The sequence below is a fragment of the Megascapheus bottae genome, unplaced genomic scaffold (assembly GCF_031878675.1).
Source record: "Megascapheus bottae isolate mThoBot1 unplaced genomic scaffold, mThoBot2.hap1 H_2, whole genome shotgun sequence".
Taxonomy (NCBI): Eukaryota; Metazoa; Chordata; class Mammalia; order Rodentia; family Geomyidae; genus Megascapheus; species Megascapheus bottae.
In genome coordinates, this window is record NW_028327859.1 from 1,405,828 (window position 1) to 1,428,400 (window position 22,573).

Genomic DNA, 22,573 nt, shown 5'->3' on the forward strand with positions numbered 1-22,573 from the left:
CTTGGTTGTTTTCCATAAATTTGTCCTCATAAACAGTTTGATCGACATCTACTTTAGCTGTTAGAATGAGGGTACCCTTTATAGACCTGAACCTGGTTTCAGATCTATAATTCATTAACTATTTCCCCAAAGGCCCAACTACTTAAAAAATCAAATTACAATAAAATTGCTTCTGCTTTTATTTAAAAAGTTTAAAAGGTGTCCATACTGTAATCAAGGTATGAGTTGTCTATTGCTAAATGCATAAAAGTTTTTTTAAATATAGTTCCATTGTGCTCCAGAAATGTTCATGAGATGTTAAAGACCATTAAAGACTGTGAAATCAGTTTTGATTTTGTAAAAAAAATAATAATGTGCAGTTGATTTGATGGCTCATACCTTCCTATAATCTCAGTTTTTTGAGGCTGAAGTTGAAGCTTATGAGTTCCAGGCCAGTCTAGATAAAAACCATGTCTCAAAATAAGTAAATAAACAAAGATTTTGCTTAGGTTACAGTGGATCATGAACCTAATTATTTTTCCATTAAATAAAAAAAATTATTTTACTTCATGTACCAGTTCATCATAAATAAGTGACAATTTTGTGATACTTTATGCTGAATTATCAGTATATGTGGTATTACTTATTAAACTCTCTTCATACAAGTATTGTGAGGTTGGGAGATGTGGAAGTTGTCAGCAGGATAAAGCATGATTATAAATATTAAGTTGTGCTGATTATGAGAGGATTTGAAAACCCACGATAACTTTTGCATTTTCCTTGAGTTTATTATCAAGAAAATAGGATGCAGCCAGAAGTGATATGAAGAAAAAATTTTAAAAAATATGCAAGATGTTTTAAAATCAGTGCTCACTTGAAGTCTGAAATAATCTAAATAGTTTCAAACTAGATCTTTTCAGTAAAACTAGTAGAGAGCTTTACAACAAAACCCTTAATTTTTTTTTTTTTTTGCCAGTCCTGTGCTTGAGCTCAGGGCCTGAGCACTGTCCTTGGACTTTCTCAAGGCTAGAGCTCTACTACTTGCGCCTCAGCACCACTTCTGGCTTTTTTCTATGTATGTGGTACCGAGGAATCGAACCTGGGTCTTCATGCATGCTAGGCAAGCACTTTAACCACTAGGCCAAACTCCCGGCCACCCTTAATTTTAAAAAGAACTGAGAATATCATCTAATGATTTTACACATGCATAATTAAATGGATTAGATGAACAAGAGGGAAGAGTAGCTTTTCTATCTACTGTGACCATCTCCCTCAAATAGGTCAACTTTAGGATATTAAAAATGCTAGAATACACCAATATATACAGGTCCTTAAAGCTTCATTCTGTATTGTTGTTGTTTTGAATTGTGCTGTTTCTAGCATTAACCTGGTGAACAAAATGTGATGAGGATATGAAAGTGTCTCTGGGCTGCTTTGGTAGCCTGGATGTGATATCTTGACCTGCCTCATAGATACTTGGGTCCAACTGCACCAGCTTTCATTTCCTTGGCCAGAAGGGAGTCTGAGGGTATAGGGGGCAGCCATGAATTTCCTGTATCTGGAGTAATGCCTTATGCTGCTCAATACCAACCTTCTTGACTGATCAGAGCACCACCCTGACAGCTCCCAAAGGGCTGCCTGTCCCAGTTCTTTTAATGGCAGCAGAGATACGAAGCTGTGGAAAAGTGAGTTTCTGAAACATGAACATTGGATAATGCCCATACCTACTGTAAGAGGCCCACATGATCTGGTGTGGGCATTACAGAATAAAATCCTGGGGTAAATTTAATCAATGACTTGCACTATAATTGCCTTTGGAAACCAGAGCTTAGTGTCAGGTGATTCATTCAGAGGACTTGGGACAAAAAGGATGTTAGGTGCTAGGTTTGTCTGTGGAAACTAATACACTTGGTTTTCAAATGATTCCTAGAGGAAACCTTTATAGTTTGCACATCGTTATTACATATAGCACCCTATTACCTAGCATTTTGAAATTAGATTTTTAAGGTGTAACCTGTGGAATAACTTAGGTCAGTTATTTTATGGTTCTATCATGAGGACTTAAGTAAAACTGATCTATGATTTCTAAGTGGAAACAGACTTATAATCAGTTTAATGGGTCAATTGTCAAGTTTGGCTTCCATTAGGGAACTTAACAGCTGGACTGTATGAACACCAGAAGTTATAATTTGGCAGCCTGAAAGCCTGAGGGCCACATAATTAGCTAAGAAAAATTGTATGAACAATTAAATGTTGATGATTTTGTATGAGGATTCAGATTACTGGCTTCGTTTGGAACTGGAAATTCTGGTAGCATCATACTCATATTTGAGCATCTCTACACCCTCAAGGCAGTAACTGATTGCATTCAGCAGTTTATATGTTTTTGTGGGGTCAATGGTCTCTGTTTGCTATGGCCTGTGCTCTATTATAAAGATAATCTGTAGTTGTTTGAATTTACAGCTCCTTACGTAAATGAGAATTCAAGTTGGTATAATGTGGTTTCTCTTTGGAGGAAAAACAATTACAAGTAAGTAGTTCTTACAAAATCATTTAATTGGACTAAACGACAATTGAAATGAGAACTATTGGTTAGTATTTTGTTGGTCTAAATTGACAGCTAGGTATGTACAGAAGTCCCACTCATCTGTAGACTCTATCTGCAAATTTCAGTTACCTACGATGTTCAGCAGTCTTTGAAATATCAAATGGAGAATTCTAAAACAAAATCTCCAATTTTAAATTATGCTCTTTTCTTGATCATATGTGTCAGGTGTTCCTGCTCCTTCTGCCCACTATGTGAATTGTCCTTTTCCAATGTATCCACACTGTATATGCTAATACCCTGTATCATTTCTCAGGGAGACTGTCAGTTTTGCAGTTAAGTAATTCTTCTTTTTTTAAAAGCCACAAAACACGGAGTGGGGGTTTTGACCATTTAGGTATGCCAAAAAGAACTCCTGAGCTGTTTCTTTTAAGCAAAGAATCTGGAACCTCCCCACTTAAGGAAGGAAAAACTTACTGGGGTTCATGAAGAAAAAGAATCTAATATCCATGAAATTGTGACGCAGGTAAAAAGAATTATCTTAGCGTATGAATATAACTTGGTCAAATGGCTGTTGGGTGGGGAGTTGTCCGTTTTTATGTGTATGTTTGTAGATATAGGGGAAAGTATAGTACTCACAGAATTCAGTGCTAATCATGGCTTCACACATCCATTAAAGAATTTGGAATAAAAAAAACACCCATGGAGAAGGGGATTATAGGTGCACAGATGTATATGTTCTGATTTGCAAAGGAAGGACAGTTTTGGATATTGTGATGATGCATATACCATTGTGGTGAGTTTAATAAAGTATATTCATAATTAGCAAATGCCTTTTTGCTTTTAACCTTCTGGGTGAAATTTAGTTAAGTGATAGAGTATGCCTTGCACTTTTTTTGTTGGTTGGTTTTGAAATAGCAATCATTTGGCCATATCCCTTCCACTTAATCTGGCCAGTGCGTGGTTGTCAAATGTCTGCTTCTCTTGAAGCTCTTATGATTGCCCATACTTCAGTCTTCCTAGCGAGGGGACGCTGACATTGATATTTTCCTAATGCAGGAATAAGCTAGATGCATTTTTCAAACATAGGCTCTTCATTTGCTTTATTATCATCAAGAACAAAAGGAAATGCATTTGGCCCAGGTCAGCATGAGGGAAATGTGAAGACCTGTGCCAGAAAGCCTCTGCCCTCTGGTTTGTAAATGTTATTTGTTTGGCTCTGGTCTTCCCTGATTTAAGATATGAAGTATGTTGATGCTTCCAACTGCCAAGGCAGTTGTCAGACACTGAATCTGTGGGTCAGTTCCATCTTTTTAAGTATTTCATTCATAGAATCGTAGCACTGGAAGGGAGCAGAACACGTGATCAGACACATTCATCTGCTTCCAGGCAAGAGAGCAATAAAAATGTCTTCGGGAGAGAATGGTTTTCTTCATTTGTCAAATTTCCCAAGTACAGGGACCTATGATCTTTCTAGTTCAATATTCAGTATCTAAATATAATTCTCATCTGTCAGCTCTCCTTAATATCTTACTCAGATTGTCCTTAGGAAATCATACATTTTTTCTTTTTATATTTTCTGGAATAAATATGGAAAAATTAAATTGTGAGGATCTACCTCCCATTTAACTTCCTTATTTTTCACTCTATACTTCATGGTAGCCTCCAAGTTTTCTATTCCTTTTGAAAATTATAATATCAATGTTATACTATGCAATTAAGGAATGTATGTGAAAAAATGGCCGGGAGAATGGACAAGAGTTTTATATTCTCATAGATTCCAGAAACACCATGAGAAAAAAGTGCATTTGTTCACAGCAAGAAACCATACCATGGATTTTTTTGTTTACATCTTCTGAAGTATTTTTGAGTGCTTTTTGCCTTTCAAGCCTGTCATATATTATGACTAGTACACAAAACATACACCAGTTCATTTGCCTATAATTTGATTGTTTGACTGTTTCAAATACTGTGTCATTTGTTATCATGCCCTTTTCAACAGTACACATTTTGTACTAAGTCTGAGTATTAGCTGGATTTATATTCCATGTAGATAGAGAGAATTACTAGGAAAAACTAAGAAAAATTGATATGGAAAACTCTTGGCATTTCATGGAAGATTCTGTCTCTTCTTACATGAAATAATCATCATTGGGGATTTTTACTTCTCAGCATCAAGCTTGAAGCTTCCTTGTGATTAAAAATGTGTGTTTGATCTAGAGACCAATCGCACACGCCTATAATCCTAACTACTTAGGAGGCTAAGATCTGAGGATCACAGTTTGAAGCCAGCCCAGGCAGGGAAGTCCATGAGGCTCTTATCTCCAATTAGTTACTGAGAAAGCTGAAAGTGGAGATGTGTGGCTCAAATGTTAGAGAACTAACCTTCAGCAAAAAGCTCAGAGACTGTGCCCAGGACTTGACTTCAAGCCCCTGTACAAGCGCGTGTATGTGTACACACACACACACACACACACACACACACACACACACACAGACAAAAAAGGAAATTGCATGTTTTTCTTAGCCTATGCTGGGTTTAAAGCTTCCTCTCAGTATTGTAGACTCTTCTGACAAGTCCTATAGCTGCCCAGGCAAGAATCCTGTCATGGAGCTATTACATAGAAAGGTCTGTCAGGAAATATTTTATTTAGTACAAATACAGTATCTCCCCAGCTGAGACCCAGTGTGTTTGTTATTGGGAAATATCACTAGTATTTTATTTATTCTTCCTTGTACTCTTCACTCATCCTTAGTGAAGAATTAAAACACCAGGCTATGAACTAAACTGTTAGAACATTTAAATGTAATTTCTCCTCTCCTCTCCTCTCCTCCCCTCCTCATTCCTCCTTTTCCCATCCCTCCCCTCCCCTTCCCTCTCTTCTCCTCTCCTCTTTTCTCCTCTCTTTTACCACCTTTCCCTTCCCCTCCTTTCCCACCATTCCTTCTTCTCCTAATTCCTTCCCCTCTCCTTTCCCATCCTCCCTTCCCTACCCTCCCACTTCCTACTTCCTGGTTCCTTCTTTACTCTTCTTTCTCTCTCTCTCCCTCCCTCCCTCCCTCCCTCCTTCCCTCCCTCCCTCCCTCCCTCCCTCCCAATCTATCTCCTCCCTCCCTTTCCTGTTCCTTCTTTTCTGTCTCTCCCTAGGGTCTTGTTATGTAGCCCAGGCTGGGTAAGAACTTGAGACCCTCCTGCCTTGGCCTCCTGGACACTGTGACTATAAGCATGTGTCACTCTGCCATTCTCTTGGCTAAATACATTTTCTACTAGCCTTCTGAGAATTTATTTCTCTGGTTGATAATTTCATTGAAAGCAATTTTTGATGTTCAGTTTTGCTTGTATGTGGCTCTCAAATTTTTAACCCTAGTACTGTCAGAGTAGTAAAGTAAAAATACCATTGCACATTTGGCTTCAAAACCAGATGTACCTTGTCTACGTCAAAGCAAAGTGAATTAGTAGTCATTTTGCTGAAGCCACATAAAATAGGAGCCAGATAGTGCGGGAAAGCTACAGATCAAGTGATTTGTAAGCATGTCTCCAGAGGGAATGCACTGTTGTGAACATCTAGAGTTTAATCAAACAAAGATGCTATCTGATTCAGATGAGATTTTCTTCTCAGCTTTCAAGTTCTGCATATTATACAATCTCTCTTGACTTTTTCTCTCATGACCAAGTTTTTACAAATAGCCAACAACACAAGTAGTAGATGAATGATGGTTAGTAGTGGTTTGTATGCCAAGTTCATTTAAAAGGGATTGGAAAACCACGTGCTTCCTATTTTATAGTGGAATCTGGGTCTACCATTTTAGATCATCTCTCTAACTTTATTGTCCCTTTTTTTTTTTCTTTCATTTTTGCCAGTCCTGGGCTTGGACTCAGAGCCTGAGCAATGTCCTTGGGCTTTCTCAAGGCTAGAGCTCAACCACTTAAGCCACAGCACCACTTCTGGCTTTTTTTTCCCCAGGTATGTGGTGCCAAGGAATTGAACCTGGGTCTTCGTGCATGCTAGGCAAGCACATTACCACTAGGCCAAACTCCTGGTCTATTGTCCCTTTCTTAGTTCTTATTCCACTGAAGTCTTAAAATCGAATCATGAGACTTCAGTAGATTCTTCTCTATTGGCAAAAAAAGCAAACTGATTATGGTTCAAAACCTAGCAACTTAGAAAACAAATTTGCTTGATTTCATATTTAGTTCAATTTTACAGGGAACTGAATTTGGAATACTATTTCTCTATTTACACAGAGCTCCCCCTGTGTACTACATATACTTCTTGCTATTATTATTGTATTAAACTTATTGCTGCCAATATCAGTAGAAATATAAAAGTATCATACTGCTACAAGAAATCTCTCACTTGTATGAGATTTGGACATGCTTATTTTAATATTATGTTTACATTTAATCATTGTTGAATTGATTTTTCTTACAAATAATATGTGTTACATTTAATTCTCTTTACACATATCTGGGAAATGTATACTATATTGTTTGTACTCAATTTGTTTTGTTTTGTTTTGCATCTCAAATTTTGCCAGATTATGCTGATCACCAGAGAATTAGTACTAAATAGCATGTTCACTTTTGGTATCTTAGAGACTTGAGTCTGGTAATGCAATTTTATTGTCTTTGGTGAATTATTTCTTCAGCCCAAGACTTAATATTTTCCTCTACAACTCTCGTAAGCTTCTGCTTAGCTTCTGAAACCCTTCTTAGGCAGCTAATATGATCTAGACTCACACATTATGAAACCGAATGACCCCAACCCCCCAGATGGTGACTAACTTTTTCTGCCACCTATTTTGTTTTTGTGTGTGCTAGGAGAGGGAGAAGGAAGGGGGGAGTTTTACTGGACATGATCCCTTAGCTTTTTTTGCTCATGGCTGGGACTCTACTACTTGAGCCATTATTCCACTTCCGGGTTTTTGTTTTGAAAGTTAAGTGGAGGTAAAAGACTCACAGGCTTTCTTGCTTAGCTAGCTTTGAAAATGCTCCTCAGGTCTCAGCCTCCTGAGTAGCTATGCTTACAGGGGTGAGCCATCAGCATACAGTACCATTTCCTGTCTTTAAAATAGTGGCTGTTTTTCCACCTAGAAATTTGATTTTACACTACTCTTCTCCATCCAATGAACATGAATATGGAAATCAATCCAGCCACTTACAAACCAGCTGGGTGGATATCCTATGTAATTCACCATTATAGGACATTAAAGTTTGTAAAAACAATCTTTGGCCTTCGTTTTATATGTAGAACCTCATGAAATGATATATCCTTTTATTATTATTTAGTATTACATTTAAGCTCATTTCTGTGGGCTTCACACTTAGTTATGAGTTCGCAGAATCACCTCTAAATCTCACATCTTTACTAATTAATTCTTAACTTTATTGACACTAGACAGCAACTTCTAAAAGGACAAAAGGATCAATACTAAATCATAAAAAGGACAACATATATGATTTAGGAATGGCAGGCACCACAGCAATATCTTTTTCAATAGTTGATTAAAATTTTAAACAAAATATAGAAGAAATATGGTCTCAAAACCAGTTTTTATGTTTTGGAAATGCAGAGCAATTAGGCATGAGCATGTGTCTCCACAGCCCCCGCTCCCTCTCACATCATCCAAGTAAGAAATAGTGCCTCTTGAATAGGTGATTTCTGTTAATTACATTGGAGAAGTAATAATGGTAGGTATTGCATGTTTAATGCAATCCTTTGGATGTCCCTTTTTTTTCTTCTTTCTTTTCTTTCTCTCTTTCCCCTCCTTCACAGCAACCTCATCTTGAGCATAAATAAAAGGTTCAGGCCTTGTCAGTATCAGTTTATAGATAGCTGTTTAAAAATAATGAGATATTGGGTATTGTAAGGCTCAGGGCTGTCTTGCTAGACTCATTTATTTCCATTCACCTTTTGTCAGAATTGCAGACAGAAGGCATTCAATTAAAACTTGTCACCTGTTGCAGATGACCTAATTTGTACTGGGATGTTGTGGTAGTTTCAGGCTCTGTGCTTCACATGAAGCAATTTTACCTTTGTAGATGACAGAGGAAAACTGAAGAACCATATCTTCCGTGAAAGATTTTATGATTTTTCAAGTTTTCATCATATTTCTAATTTAGCTGCAATTCATATAATTTTAGTTCATGAACTTTTGAACCAGCAAATTCTGGTTCACATTTTGGGGGTGGGGCAGAGAAATAAAAGGTTGAAAGAACTTCCATGGAGTTCTTTCCTATGCACAGTGGGAGTGTGGCTTAGTGGTAGGGTGCCTAGCTTGCATGAAGCACCAGGTTCAATTCCTCAGTACTACATAACAGAAAAGTCCAGAAATGGCACAGTGGCTCAAATGGTAAAGTGCTAACCTTGAGTCTATGAAGCTCAGGGACAGTGCCCAGTCCCTGAGTTCAAGCTCCAGGAATGGCAAAAATATAAAGAAAAGAAATCCACAGACATATTTTGGAGGTTACTTAAATCTAACCAGAAGGAAAGCCTTTTGTAATTTGCTATGCAAGCCTTACATGTTTAATAGTCCAGATAACTATCTGGAGACCAGAAAGACTTCCCCTGCTAATTGTTAATTCATCTTGGAGCAAGAAAGCTTTCATTGGAGTCATTGCTTTTATCTCTTTTACTGACTGAAAGCTTGTGTTGTGTATATATGTCTGTGTGTTTAAAAAAGCCCAGATATCCAGATATGAATATGCATTTTTCTCTGTGTGTGATGTTTTTCTCATTTCAGCAGATATTATACTATTTTGATGATGTCCAAAGGTCCTGGACTGTGATCATAATATTCCAACGTAAATAAAGGTAATCATTGGCCAGGGGTATTGAGTGGAAGTTTAGCTATCTCTTTCAGAACTATAAAACCCAACTTTGAGGTGTGTGGAGGTGTCTGTCTTCAAGGCTCCATCAAAAGACACCTTGCCTAACTTTCAGTGATATTTTAGGGAGGAACCAGGAGTAAAGAAATACCTCTGCCTGAGACATTGAATCTTTATTACTGTTGTTGTTGTTGTTACTTTATCAATATACTAGAATTTGACCTCAGGGCTTGGGCACTGCCCTTTATTTTTATCACTCAAGGCTGATGCTTGAGCTAATTCCAGCTTTTTGATTCTTTAGGTGGAGATAAGATTAGAGTCCCAGTGACTTTTTTGCCTCCACTGGGTTTTCACTGCTTCCCTCAGATCTCAGCCTCCTGATTAGCTAGGATTCTAGGCATATGCCTCAGTGTGAACTTTTTCAGACAAACTCAACTGAATGGAATATGCAAAGATCGCTAACACTACAACTGCATGTGTATACAGGTTTCCTCTTGATAGCTCGTCTTTCTGCACTGTGTGAGTATGCCATTTTCCCCCTTGCTAGTTCATTTTTCTGTACATTCTGCATATGTCCTGCTATCACGATGTATCTATAGTTTACTTCAACTATTGGATTTTACCTTCCTGTGCTTCCACGCTCCTCAACTCTTCCTCTGCTCTGTAACTGGTTCCAGTACTCTTATCTAAAATGTAAATATCAACAGCCTCATAGGAATGTGAGGAGGATAAAGTATGGGAAATCAATGTAAGTCAGTTAACCCTTGCCTATATCATAAACTTTCATGAAGCAAGTTTTGCCAGTAACAGCCTTAGATTTTCATTTATTCCCAGAGTCTTCATGCACAGATCATCTTATTCAAGTACCACCAAGAAGAAATAGTTGGAATCCCAAAGCTAGGCAGTGATTTTGAGGTTCATTTTGAGAAGTAGTAGAGAAAATACCTAGGGGTTGGTTTGCTTCATTGTCTTACATTATCCACAAGAATTTAATATGGTAAGATTATCCCTAAGGCATACATAAGAATATACAAATCATTTCCACTCATTCCGCTATAGAGAAGCCTAAATATGCACAACTGCTCTGAATATCATGCTGAAGGAGGCTTCCCCTCCCTCCATCAATACTGCCACTCACATTCCCACTGCTCAGTCTGAGGCTGCTCCCCTGTCTGTGCGCATCTCTTTACCTATAGCTTCTCAAAGCTTCAGGATGGCTGACTCTGAAATCACCAGGCAGAATTTTAAAATGTTCGTATTCCCACTTCTCTCTGTAAAAGGGACGGAGGAGGTATTTTGGGCAGCAAAGGGAATTACAGTATCAAGGAGAAAGGAATGCATTGGGGTCCCAAATCCATGATCTTATTGTTTCAGAGTTCTTGCTTTTCCCAGTTCTGTTACCCACCCTCATCTATGTTTGATGCATTTACTTAACACGAGTGCTTACTTTGCATCCAGGAATCATGTTTTCAAAAGTCGTCCATTTTAATAAGACTATTGGTATGTCTTATTTATTTCAGAGATCTGTGTAATAAATGTCTTTTCAGCAAATTTCTGTTTGGGAGCAACATAACGAATGTATCTTATCTTTAAATTAGGGAAATATAGAGTAAGGTATCCGTATATAAGTCTCTGAAGGGGAATTTTGTTTTGCATTGTTTTACTATTGTCTTATGAAATGCCTCTGACTTTAGGCTATTAAAATATGAAAAATACTTGTGACTTTGGACTATGTAGTTTTATAAAAACTTGCACTTAGGCATAAAATGTAGGCTTGAAATTAGCTGACCTAAGTCGACCTTGTGCTGAACTCTTTGATTTCTATTGGTGTTTATTTGACTCACAGCATAATTTTTCCTCCTTATCCTACTCTTGCTTTCTCAATTTTGTAAATTTCGACACCACAGAAGATTTGTAATTCCCTTGTGGCAATGTAGGCACATGCAGTATTTGGAGTAGAAACAATGTGAAGCATTCTGTTAGGTAGGTAATACCAACTATTAAAATCTTCATTTTTTTAAGATAATGGCAGTCTTCACATGAACAGAAACTCCAATTGCTTTAATTAACTTCAAATCCTGCCAAGCATTCTATAGTTTGTATATCTCATTTCTTGGGGGAAACCTCTCATCTTTAAACTTTTTTAAGGTGGTTGACAAGATTAATCCAAGGAAAAGTTGTTTATGTAGCTTAGTAGCCTAACATGAACAAGGTCTTGGGTTTTATCCCTAATATGGGGAATGAGGAGAGGGTGTGATTTCAATATGTGAAGTAGAACTGGATTTTTCTGCTTTGCTGCAAATATTTGAATTAGATTGATGTTGTTTCATTCTAAGCTGGATTTCCCAGCTTATAAACTTAAGGAAAGTATCTTTTATTAAAAAAATTGTTCTATGTCAGTCTTACTATGTTGCTCAGGTGTGTCTCAAACTCCTCAATTAAGCCTTGTGACTTAGCTTCTCAAGTTGCACCTGCAATCCAATGCCTGGCTTATTTTTTAAAATCTATTTTTAAAGCCATTTTCATTAGTGTCTGTATTGCTTCTAAAATACTCATAGATCTAAATAATATTATTTGTAATAGCAATGAGCAGATAATAAAATAAGATAACATATTTCTATAGATTATTCAGGTATCAAATATCATTTACTTAACTTACATCGTTTGAATTATATTACTATTTCATCATATTGAAAATCTGTCTACCAAGTTGAAATGGCAAACCTTGTCCTGTTCTATTTAATTTTCAATAAATGATCATAGGGAAAATGTTTTTCAATAAAGACATACAGCATTGCTTTCACACTGGAGTATCTTCCCCATTTTTGCTTGGCATTTTAAGGTTTATAAAATGTACTAGATATGATTTGTATGATGCCTGTAATATAATTTTATTGGATCATATAGGAAAGCATCAGGCAGAGTGTACTGTTTATATCTATCTTAGGTTTGGAAAAACAAGTAGGTTAAGACTCATCAAAGTTTACAGAGCTAGTTATTGAGGGTCAGAAAAGGAATTGAACCTTTCTATCATGAAAAATATATTTTATATTTCTGACATATTGGTTTTGTATGATTAGCAGTAGAGTGTGAACTCACAGCCTCTCTGCTACTGTATAGCATTTTACCACTTCATTATATCCCAAACCTTTAACATATCCTTCACAGACTATTTCTGATTGTACCATGACATTATTAAAACTAAAAATGTGTAGGAAAGCTGGGTGCTGCTGACTCTTGCCTATAATCCTAGCTACTCAGGGACTGAGATCTGAGGATTGCAGTTCGAAGCCAGCTTAGGCAGGAAAGTCCATAATACGCTTATCTCGAATAAACTACTCTGAAAAAAAGCAGGAAGTGGCTCACATGGTAGAATGCTAGATTTGAACACAAAGAGGCTCAGGGAGAGTGCTCGGGCCAAGAGTTCAAGATCTAAGACAGGCAAAAAACAAAAGCCCATATAAAGTAAATTTTCTTAACAAGACCATTATTTCATATAATAGATGGGATCCATGGTAATTTATGACCCTTTCTTTGGTATATTCTAAGGCTAAAAGTTTAGAGGCCATAGACACATCTTTTGTGTGAATTTATTGTATTTATACGAATTTAAAATATTTTATTATGATTATTTCATTACCTTTCCCTTTTTCTGATTCCTCATTGTACACACAATACACAATGTGTTTGTGTGTGTGTGTGTGTGTGTGTGTGTGTGTGTGTGTGTGTGTATAAACTCAGGGCCCGAGTGCTGGCCCTGATAAGGCTAGCAATCTACCATTTGATCCACCATTCCACTTTGGAGTTAATTAAAGATATGAGTGGCATGGTCTTTCCTGCCTGGTTTGGTTTCAAGCCCTGATTCTCAGATCTCAGCCTTCTGAGTACCTATAATTATAGGAGTGAGCCATGGGCATCTCACTTTGACACCTCAATATTTTATGGAATATATATATATATATATTTAGCTAGATATATGATTTTGTATGCAGTTCTGCTAATCAGCTTAAGTCTGTATCAAAGTAGTTGCAATGTAGAATCTTCATTTAATATGTTTACTTTATAGTTTTTAATGTAATCTCTTACAGTCTTATCCTTCCTTACTCCTTTCTCCTTTCCTCCTTCTCTTAATTTCTATGACATTCACTCTCAAACAAGAAAAAAGTATACTTCTTCAATTTCACAGAATTTGCTTACCATTTAGTTAAAATTATGAGATATTTTTCCTCATGTGATTTTGACATTCTCTCACAGTCTCAATTGTCACGTGGCATTTGAATTGCTTTGAGATTTTTTTTTAACATTTTATGTTTATTTTTTCTTGGAGGAAAAATCTTTAAAACAAGAATTATGTTGAAATTTTATACCTTAAAGATACCTGTTCTGTGTTACTTGACCATTAAAAAAATAATACTTCTGTTTTAGAAGGGGAGATTTGAATTAAGATCCTCATAGTCTCCCTTGGCTTTTTCAAGACTCTTGTTCCACCTTTTTAACTGTACCTCTACTCTAGCTCTTTTCTGATCAATTAGAGATAGGAGTCTATCATCTGTCTGTCTGTCTGTCTTTCTGTCTATATGTCATCTACCCAATTGTCTGTCTATCATCTGTATATCATTTATCTATCTCTAATGTGTCTCGCTACACAGCTCATATAGTTGAACTTGGCATTCTCTTGTTTTAAGCCTTGAGTGCTGAGGGTATAGGCATACCTCATCAAACTGTCTTTGTTGTGCTTCAATATTTGGTTAATCCAACCAACTATTCTCTAAATGGCCTCTTCTGCTTTGTTCTCTGATGTGTCAATGGGACAATTCCAGCTTTCCTCAGAACTAAATGTTTGTGCGTTCTACACTTGACACTTAATGTTGTATTATTAATACAACATTAAATAAAATAATAAAATTAGGTTTTCCTTCGTAACTTCAATTTCTTATAATATACACTTGATTAATAAATGTACCTCAAGGATTTATATAGAAGTACAAAAGTTTGCCTTATGTAACTGAATTTATTAATAGAAAATGTTATGCTGTTTTATCAGTTATTGCTATGTTAGTATTGTGGTATAACCCTGTATGACAAAAGAAATACCTTCTTACTTTTTCTTTTTATGTAATGAGAATTCAGACTGTCCTACCCTAAATTTTAAAAAGTATAGATTGGAAACGAGATTATCAATAAACTCTTTTTGACCATTCCCCCATATCAGTGAAAAGTTTTAGTGCATGTAGCATGAAATAGGAAATGAAATCTTTTAAAGACATTCTACTCCCCTTCCCTTTTTCTTTTCTGTAATCTTTATATGCATTTATTACATTCTTTTAAATTCGAGTATACATTGGCCTCTTTGCCAGCTTTACCATTTATGCCTCCCTGTTCCCTGAATGTTCCTTCTCAACTGTAGCCTTTGGAAGGTCCCTTTTCCCTTCTTTTCATTTTTCTTTTCTTTCCTTTTTCTTCATATAAATACACATTTATATTATTTATTTTATTTTTTCTCAATTGTAGGCTTGAATTCTGGGCCTGGGCCCTGTCCCTGAGCTCTTCACCTCAAGGCAACTGCCCTACCCCTTGAGCCACAGCACCACTTCTGGTTTTCTGGTGGCTAGTTGGAGATAAGAGTCTCAAGGACTTGTATGCCCTGGCTAGCTTTGAACCTTGGTCCTCAGATATCAGCCTCCTGAGTTGCTATGATTACAGGAGTGAGCCACTGGTGCCCAGCTGGGAGCCCCTGTTTCTATCCTAAAGTTAGTCAACCCAGTTTGCTCTCAGGGTTTCCATATATGAGAGCAAATGAAAATGTGTGTCAGATTGTAAACTGTACTTATCCTATGAGACATATTGACATTTCAATATGAAGCAGTACTTGAGTCTCACAAGACAAAATCTTATATGGAGTAATTCCACCTTCCATTTGGATCTTTATTCTATTCTATTCCACAACTCAAGTGAAACATGTTAAGGTCAAGAGAAGGGCTGAGTATGGTCTCAATTCTATTGCACTGAGCTTTCAGAAGTGACTAAGGAACAAACTATAAGCTAACTATCTCCTCACTGTGAGAAACTCTACTAGCAACAAAAACAACATAATTTTTTGTGCTAACTTATGTGTAAATCTACCTTTTTTTGATGTACAAATGGTGAGTTGGATGCCTTTGTTAAAAGTGTCTTTCGGGTTTGTTTTCCACTGATAGACATGATTTCCCAAATATTATTGATTTCTGTTAACCACTGTGATTTTTTACATTCTTTTAGTACCCCTGGACCATTCATTCTGTATTCTACAGCTGCCTCTTGAGTACTCCAGCCTATCAATGTATTTGATTGCTTGCAAAGATACTACCAAATAGTAAGTGCCTGTGTTTGCCCACAGGGGTGCGTCTTGACAGAGTACGTGGAGGTCGGCAGAAGTACAAACGCAGAATAGATGCCGAGAACAGCCCCTACCTGAACCCTCAGCTGGTTCAGCCAGCCAAAAAGCCATGTAAGTACAGCAGATGTGTCTGGCTTGCCAGAACACAGACTCCTCCCAGTTGGCTTTCTGTACATACACCAATGTTGGCACGCTTACCCTGACTCTGAGGACACTTCTTTCTGTTGAAGAACTGTGGGGACAGATATTCCAAAAGATTGTCTATGAGGTGTAATGACAGCTCAACTAATTGCCTTGAGGTGTAATGACAACTCAACTAATTGCCTTGTGTTTTTTTTTTTTCTTTTTGAGAATGTCTATAATTTTGCTCTCCTCTGCCGTTCTCATCTCTCATCATTTTGTGGAGGCATAAGCATATTAATGCATTGCTTTACATCGTGTGGGTTTTACATTTACTGGTTATCTGTATTTGCAGAAGTATATAAAATGGGTCAGATGGTGCATTAGTTCACTGGAGCTGCTCCTTTCAGATTTTACAAGAAAGTGATTTTTGTAGTTTTCACAAATGAAAGGAGTTTGGCTGCTCAACCTCTCAATGAAAATACATTAGGGGCCTCATTAATTTTGGTGGTTAGCACACAAGCTAGCAATAGAGTAAAACAAGAATGGGCCCTTCCAATAACAAACAGTACCCTCTCAGACACCAGGGGAACTATGAATTGTTTTTAAAGAGCTTATGGTTTTGTGATACCAAGATCCTGTTTTGAAAGGATGACTGTAGCATTGTAAAACACAACCTTCTTTCTCTTGGGCTCTAACTGAAAGAAGCTGGAGTGCAGATTCAGATTCTTGCTTTTCTGAGGAATCGCTTAAAAGTCGTAGTGCAGCAGAGCTAGCGATGTGGTGTTTATGCATAGCAGACACTGGGAAATGCTTTGGTAGGAAGAATCTTCACCTTTAGCTTTTCCTGCCACAGAGGCACAAGTTGTATTCACCAGAGGAATCAGCCTGTAAAGCAGTTCCAGAAAAGATGGATAATTTTTGGTGAAGAGAAAGGGGTCTATTTCAAATTCTGACTGTCCAGTAGGGGTCATTGCAGCATCCCATCCCCACAAGCATATGGAAATCTGTTAAATAAATAAAGCAGGCCCTGAACTGTAAATGAAAGGACATTTTAGCTGTGTCAAAGGAAAAACAACCAGTTTTACATAAAATTAAAGCTTAAGTGAACATATGGCATAGTTTCTTCTTGCCTTTCCAAAAAACATTATGTTGATTATACCTTCAATTGTCCAATCTGGCATCTCCTCCTCAGCCTGCATAAGCTGTTTGGAATTCTACAAATACAATCTAGGGCTGCATTAAGCAGATTTTGCACATTATACTAAAAAAAACTTTCTGATAATACAATAAAATGCAATAGGCACTAACGCTTAATTTCATTAGATGCTTAGTTTTCCTCGGTTCAGTCATATACGGACTGCCCCTTTCTCATTTATTTTATGCAACCATTGATAATTTCCTCTGTGGAAAGAAAAATGAGCACCAGCCCATTTATAAGTCAACAAGATAGAGGAATATCTATCGTTTTCTGTATAAACCTGAAAAATTGGGAAGTGGCTTGTCAAGTACCTTTAAGAAGATTACAGCAATTTCAGTGAGCTTCATTTGTCTGAGATAAAGAGGACTCCTAATAAATCATTACTCATTATCTGAAGGCCTCTGTGTTAATTTTCCTTAGTCCATCTAATTAGTGTGTTTTTGTAACAAACATTTATAAAACTTAATTTTCAGATCCTGTCAGATAAGTGTCAAGAAACTGTACCTGGGGTTTTTCTGAAAGGTGGCTGGGGAGATTTCTGTACCCTGACTGATTATTTGTGTACTACAAAGGCCCAAGAATGAAAATCGGGTTCTATTGATTCTAATTAGGCAAACATTAAATAAGATTTACCTAGGAACAGTGCTGCTGGCAATACCATTTTCTGAGTGATGGGAATTGCTAAGCTTCTGCAGAATTTCTCAGACCCCTCAAGTCAAGTATCCATTGATGGATAAAACAGCACGCATTTTCCTTGTGCTTAAAAAAAATCCTAATTTTCTCTGATTACATTTCTGTGTTTTTTCCTATTACTCCCTTCTCCCGCCTTAATCCTGAGAGTCTAGTGATGTTGATAGGTTTTTGTTGTATTGTTAGACAATGAAAGTCAAAACTTTTCCAAGCATAAGTAAAAGTATAAGTATTGATTCAGTAATATAGATAAACACACACTTACCTTTATGTATCCTTCAAAAACGATACAAAAGCTATGCAATCTTTAAAAAATATTGAAGGATCATTGAATATTATAGCAATTACTATCTGTTTACAATTTTAAAAATACTGTCCAAAACTTGTCAAAAAATTTAAAAAGATATAAGGATATTTCAATAAACTTGACATACATATTGTTAGTTATAACTTGGATAAGTCTTGTTGTTTCCTTATTGGAAAACAAAACAACAACAACAACAAAAATACCATGTTTAATTCGGCTATGCTGAAGTATTGTCATTTTTTTATGTTTTTTTATTGTAATTAATAAAAGGGTTACATGATATTTGCCAGATAGAAGGTGCATTAATTCACATACATTGATACCCTTTCACATGTCTTGGTACCCGAGTATTGTCATTTTTAATAAAAAAGTTATAAACTTAGAGCAAAATATACATTGTCCAGGAAAGAAATGTAGATGAAACTTTATTCACAAAGGTCCCTGCCATATAGCACAGGGATTTATTCTTAACCCATTAGTAGTTCCTCAAGTAGAAGAAAGCTTAACATCTAAAGCTTTGTATAGAGATTGAAAAATCAGGCTAACGGGGAAAACCATTCTGTTAGCTGGGCTGTCCAACCCTTCCATAAAACTCTCACATGCCCCTGAGCAGTGAAACACATTTGATGTGATGCTCTCCATTTGTCTATAGTGTTTATTTTATGAAGGATTTTTAAAGCATTTATCATCAATTTCAGACAGATAAATCTAAACCAGAGAATGAACTAAGGACAACAGATGCCACCAGAGGATTAAAGAATTAGGTGCTGGAAAGGAGAGATACTATAGCACATAAGTAGGAGTATTTTTATGAGATTGGCTATATTTGGCAGGTTGGGTGGATGTGTGGGGAGGCAGGGAAGGAAAGAAATTCCGCTTTAATGCATCCCACAGAGATAAAGTTATATAGTTAGTAATTCACCCAGACAGAAAGGCTCTGACCTTTGCTCTTTAAGGAGTTAAGACAATTAATGGCTTTCATCTCATTATGTGTGTGAGCATTGGTAGCTCTTTGCTCTCCCATAATTCAATGGTTTGCTGTGGGTTTCTGTTTTAAAACTGTTGTGCATTGTTTCATTGGATTTCCCAACTCTCAGTAAAGAATGCAAGAGCAAAGCAGACAATGTAATGTCTGGCAATGTTTCTTACCTGTTTGCTACAAACAAAGCAATAAAAAAAATAAAAAAGAAAGAAATATAAAACAAAAACACAGGCAAAAAAAACCCCCTCTATACAACAACTAAAAAAACCAAAAAACTCACTATAGGGCAGCTGTTTCATTCCAGCCACAGCAGAGCAGGCCATGAAGAAAGGAATTGATTCCATCAGAGCTGATCAGAGTCTTTTCCCTGGAAACTGTTTAACATGGGCACATTGGATCATTAATGGGATCGTCTGAGTTTGTGGTTGGATAGGTAATTATTTTGCTTTTATAAACAAAAAGCGCTGTAGGGTTTGTGAAAGAGAAAGATGGCGCTTGTAGTGATCTTGAAATGTTCTGGTCTGATCTGCAGATAACAAGATTGTCTCACATTTGTTGGTGGCTGAACCGGAAAAGATCTATGCCATGCCTGACCCTACTGTCCCCGACAGTGACATCAAGGCCCTCACCACACTGTGTGATTTGGCCGACCGAGAGTTGGTGGTTATCATTGGATGGGCAAAGCATATTCCAGGTAAATTTTGTGTAAAGTAAAACAAAGCAGAGCAAAGCAAACAAACAAACACAGGTTGCAGTGGATGTCTTGGATTTCTAGTTAGATTTGGGCAGATTCAAATTTACTTATTGTACCACTTAAATCTTGACATTCTTTTTAGAATTATGCTTAATTCTGAGCTTTCCCAGCCTTAATATAATCATGAACATATTTATATGTGTATAACACCTTGAGTTTTGGTTATAGTATATATATATATATATATATGTGTGTGTGTGTGTGAAGGTGTTAGTGTGTATGAGAAATTAACAAAGAATTTTTAAAACATTTGCTTATATTTTAAAAATTCCGAACTTTCCTTTCTCGAGAACTAATTCTGCTTTTTCTTGTAACTAGAGCATTTTTCTGTGAGCAATAAACTTACCATACCTTTTTGTCCTTGCAGGAATTTCTCATTTTATTATTTATTGCGGCTGATTATAATGAATTGCTCTTCATATTTATATATGTGCCTTGGCTTACAATTAGATATTTACTACCAGTTTATAAGTTCATATATAAACTTTTAAAAAGGAAATCTTAAGATGAGATGGTAAATTTTCTCATATGGTAATGTAGCATTAGTCTTTCAAAAACAATCTATTCTTTCCTGTCAATAAACATATGCCTAGTCACGAGTTTTGAGAATTTTAGTATTCCACTTGAATTAGTTTCATTTATTTGGACTTTGATCTTCAAATACTTTCTAAACAAGTTTTGAGTGATGAGCAGTATTTTTCTGGTACAGTTAACTTACTTCTGTCTCCTTAAACTAGTTTGTCTTTATGCTTTGAATGCTACAGTAATTTCTTTAATCAAATTGATGGAAGTCCCTTTCCCAGCCCACACTGAAACCAATTTATTGGTCATGATACGCCAGCTATGTTGCTAACACTCGTAACGAACTGTCAGGCGATATCGCAGTGGAGCTAATTTGAAGTCATTAGGTGTGCAGCGTTCAGGCGACAATTTGTTTCAGTGGTTAGGAACACAGCTGACATTTCGGAATGGCTTTGTTCCATGCAGTTCTAGATGAGACCAAGCAAATTGTAAACTAATTTAAACATCACTCTGTATTATACCAGCTACTTTGTCTTACACTGCTTGCTAATAAAGCACCCCAAATTAAGTCAAAACTAGTTAAATAGGTAAGCTTGAGAGTATTCTTTAGAAAATACCCTCACTGGGTTAGTACATCTCAAAGAAGAATGGGAACTGGATCGTGTGCAGGAGTGGTATGACATATGGATTGTAATCAGAGCTGTGTGAGTTAGACAAAAGTGTACACATGTATGTTCTACAAGATGGATGGCATTGGGGAACTATGGCTGTAGGTATGTCTAGAATTTCTAATTGAAAGCAGTATCAGGAAAGGGAGAGAGAAGAAAACTCACTCATTACATTATCCAAAATACTTCATTATTCTATAACCATAAACATACATGCACATACACAACACATGCACACACACACATTTGAGACATATGCCATTGTGATGTTTTTGCATATATGCATAAAACATGTATACACTATATATATGTCTATAATTTTCATCCAGAATTCTATATACCTTGGTACCACTGATACAGGAGACTCCACAATTTTGTGTAGATAGGCAGCTAGCTGTCTTATGCATTCTAAGGATCCTTGGATTCTACCCACTAGATGCCAGTAGCACCCTTAGCAAATGAAACTGTTTTCAGATAGTACCAAAGTCCTCGGGGGGGGGGGATTGGAGCGCTAAACATATACCTATATTCCTCTGCTACCTGCAACTGAGGATCATAGATCAAACCTAGGTGTCAGGTGCTATTCTATCATAAATTTGCAGAAAGATGTGAGGCAGAGATTGCTAAAAATTATTTTGACAAATCTAGGTAACAGTAACTGTGGCTCACACCTATAATTGGTTCAAATCTAGCCTGGGAAAACAAGTTTATATGTGATTCTATCTCCAATTAGCCATCAAAGATGTCAGACTGGATATGTGGCTTAAATAATAGTGCCCTAGCCATAAGCAAAACAAATCAGAGAGCAAGGTACTGAGTTGAAGCAAGTGCTAGGAACAACAACAACAGCAATATATATATATATATACACATATATATACATATATATACATATATAGTATATAGGTACATATATATACAAACACATATGCATGCATATTTATTTTTTTTCTTTTTTTATTGTAATTAGTAAAAGGGTTACATGATATTTGCCAGATAGAAGGTGCATTAATTCACATACATTGATACCCTTTCACATGTCTTGGTACCCATTTCCCTCCCCCCGCATGCATATTTATTTATGTGTATATATTTATATATGTATAAATGGACAATTTCACAGATATACCAGTACCTTCACTATATACACAGAGCATCTATAGAACAATTTTTGCTCTGAAATTCAATCAAGATATTTTAGTTCCTAATAGATTGTATTTGATTGAAGCATTGTAAAATAATAACATTTTCATCATCATCATCATCATCACTCTCATCTGTGTAAACCTCAATGTCACCCTAATTACAAGCCATCCATTAATTCCATGAACTCGGCTCAAATCTCCTTCATCTCAGGGATTTGTTAACAGAGTATTTTGATCCCATCCAAACATGTCACAATGAAGACTTAGAAAAGTCAACAACGTCCTCTAAGCCTTCCTGTGAGGAAAAGTCAGTGATAAATGTGCACTTCTCACTGTGCATCCAAGTAGAAATGTTAGCTTACAAAGGAACTTGTCACAGTAACAGGACTCTGGTGGCTTCTGTAAAGATGGTAACTTTAAATAACTATGAGTAAGACCATTTGCAGTGGTGGAAA

General features: G+C 36.5%; 1 protein-coding gene across 7 annotated transcripts in view; it reads left to right on the forward strand.

The window, feature by feature from the left end:
* LOC150038951 (estrogen-related receptor gamma) overlaps positions 1–22,573 on the forward strand; it is a 540,901-nt gene that overhangs the window by 462,684 nt on the left and 55,644 nt on the right. For all 7 annotated transcript variants that reach the window (XM_090328186.1, XM_090328184.1, XM_090328185.1 and 4 more), the window contains 2 exons: positions 15,730–15,840; positions 19,562–19,723. In XM_090328186.1, the coding sequence (XP_090184312.1) occupies positions 15,730–15,840; positions 19,562–19,723 (273 nt within the window). The remainder of the gene's footprint in view (positions 1–15,729; positions 15,841–19,561; positions 19,724–22,573) is intronic.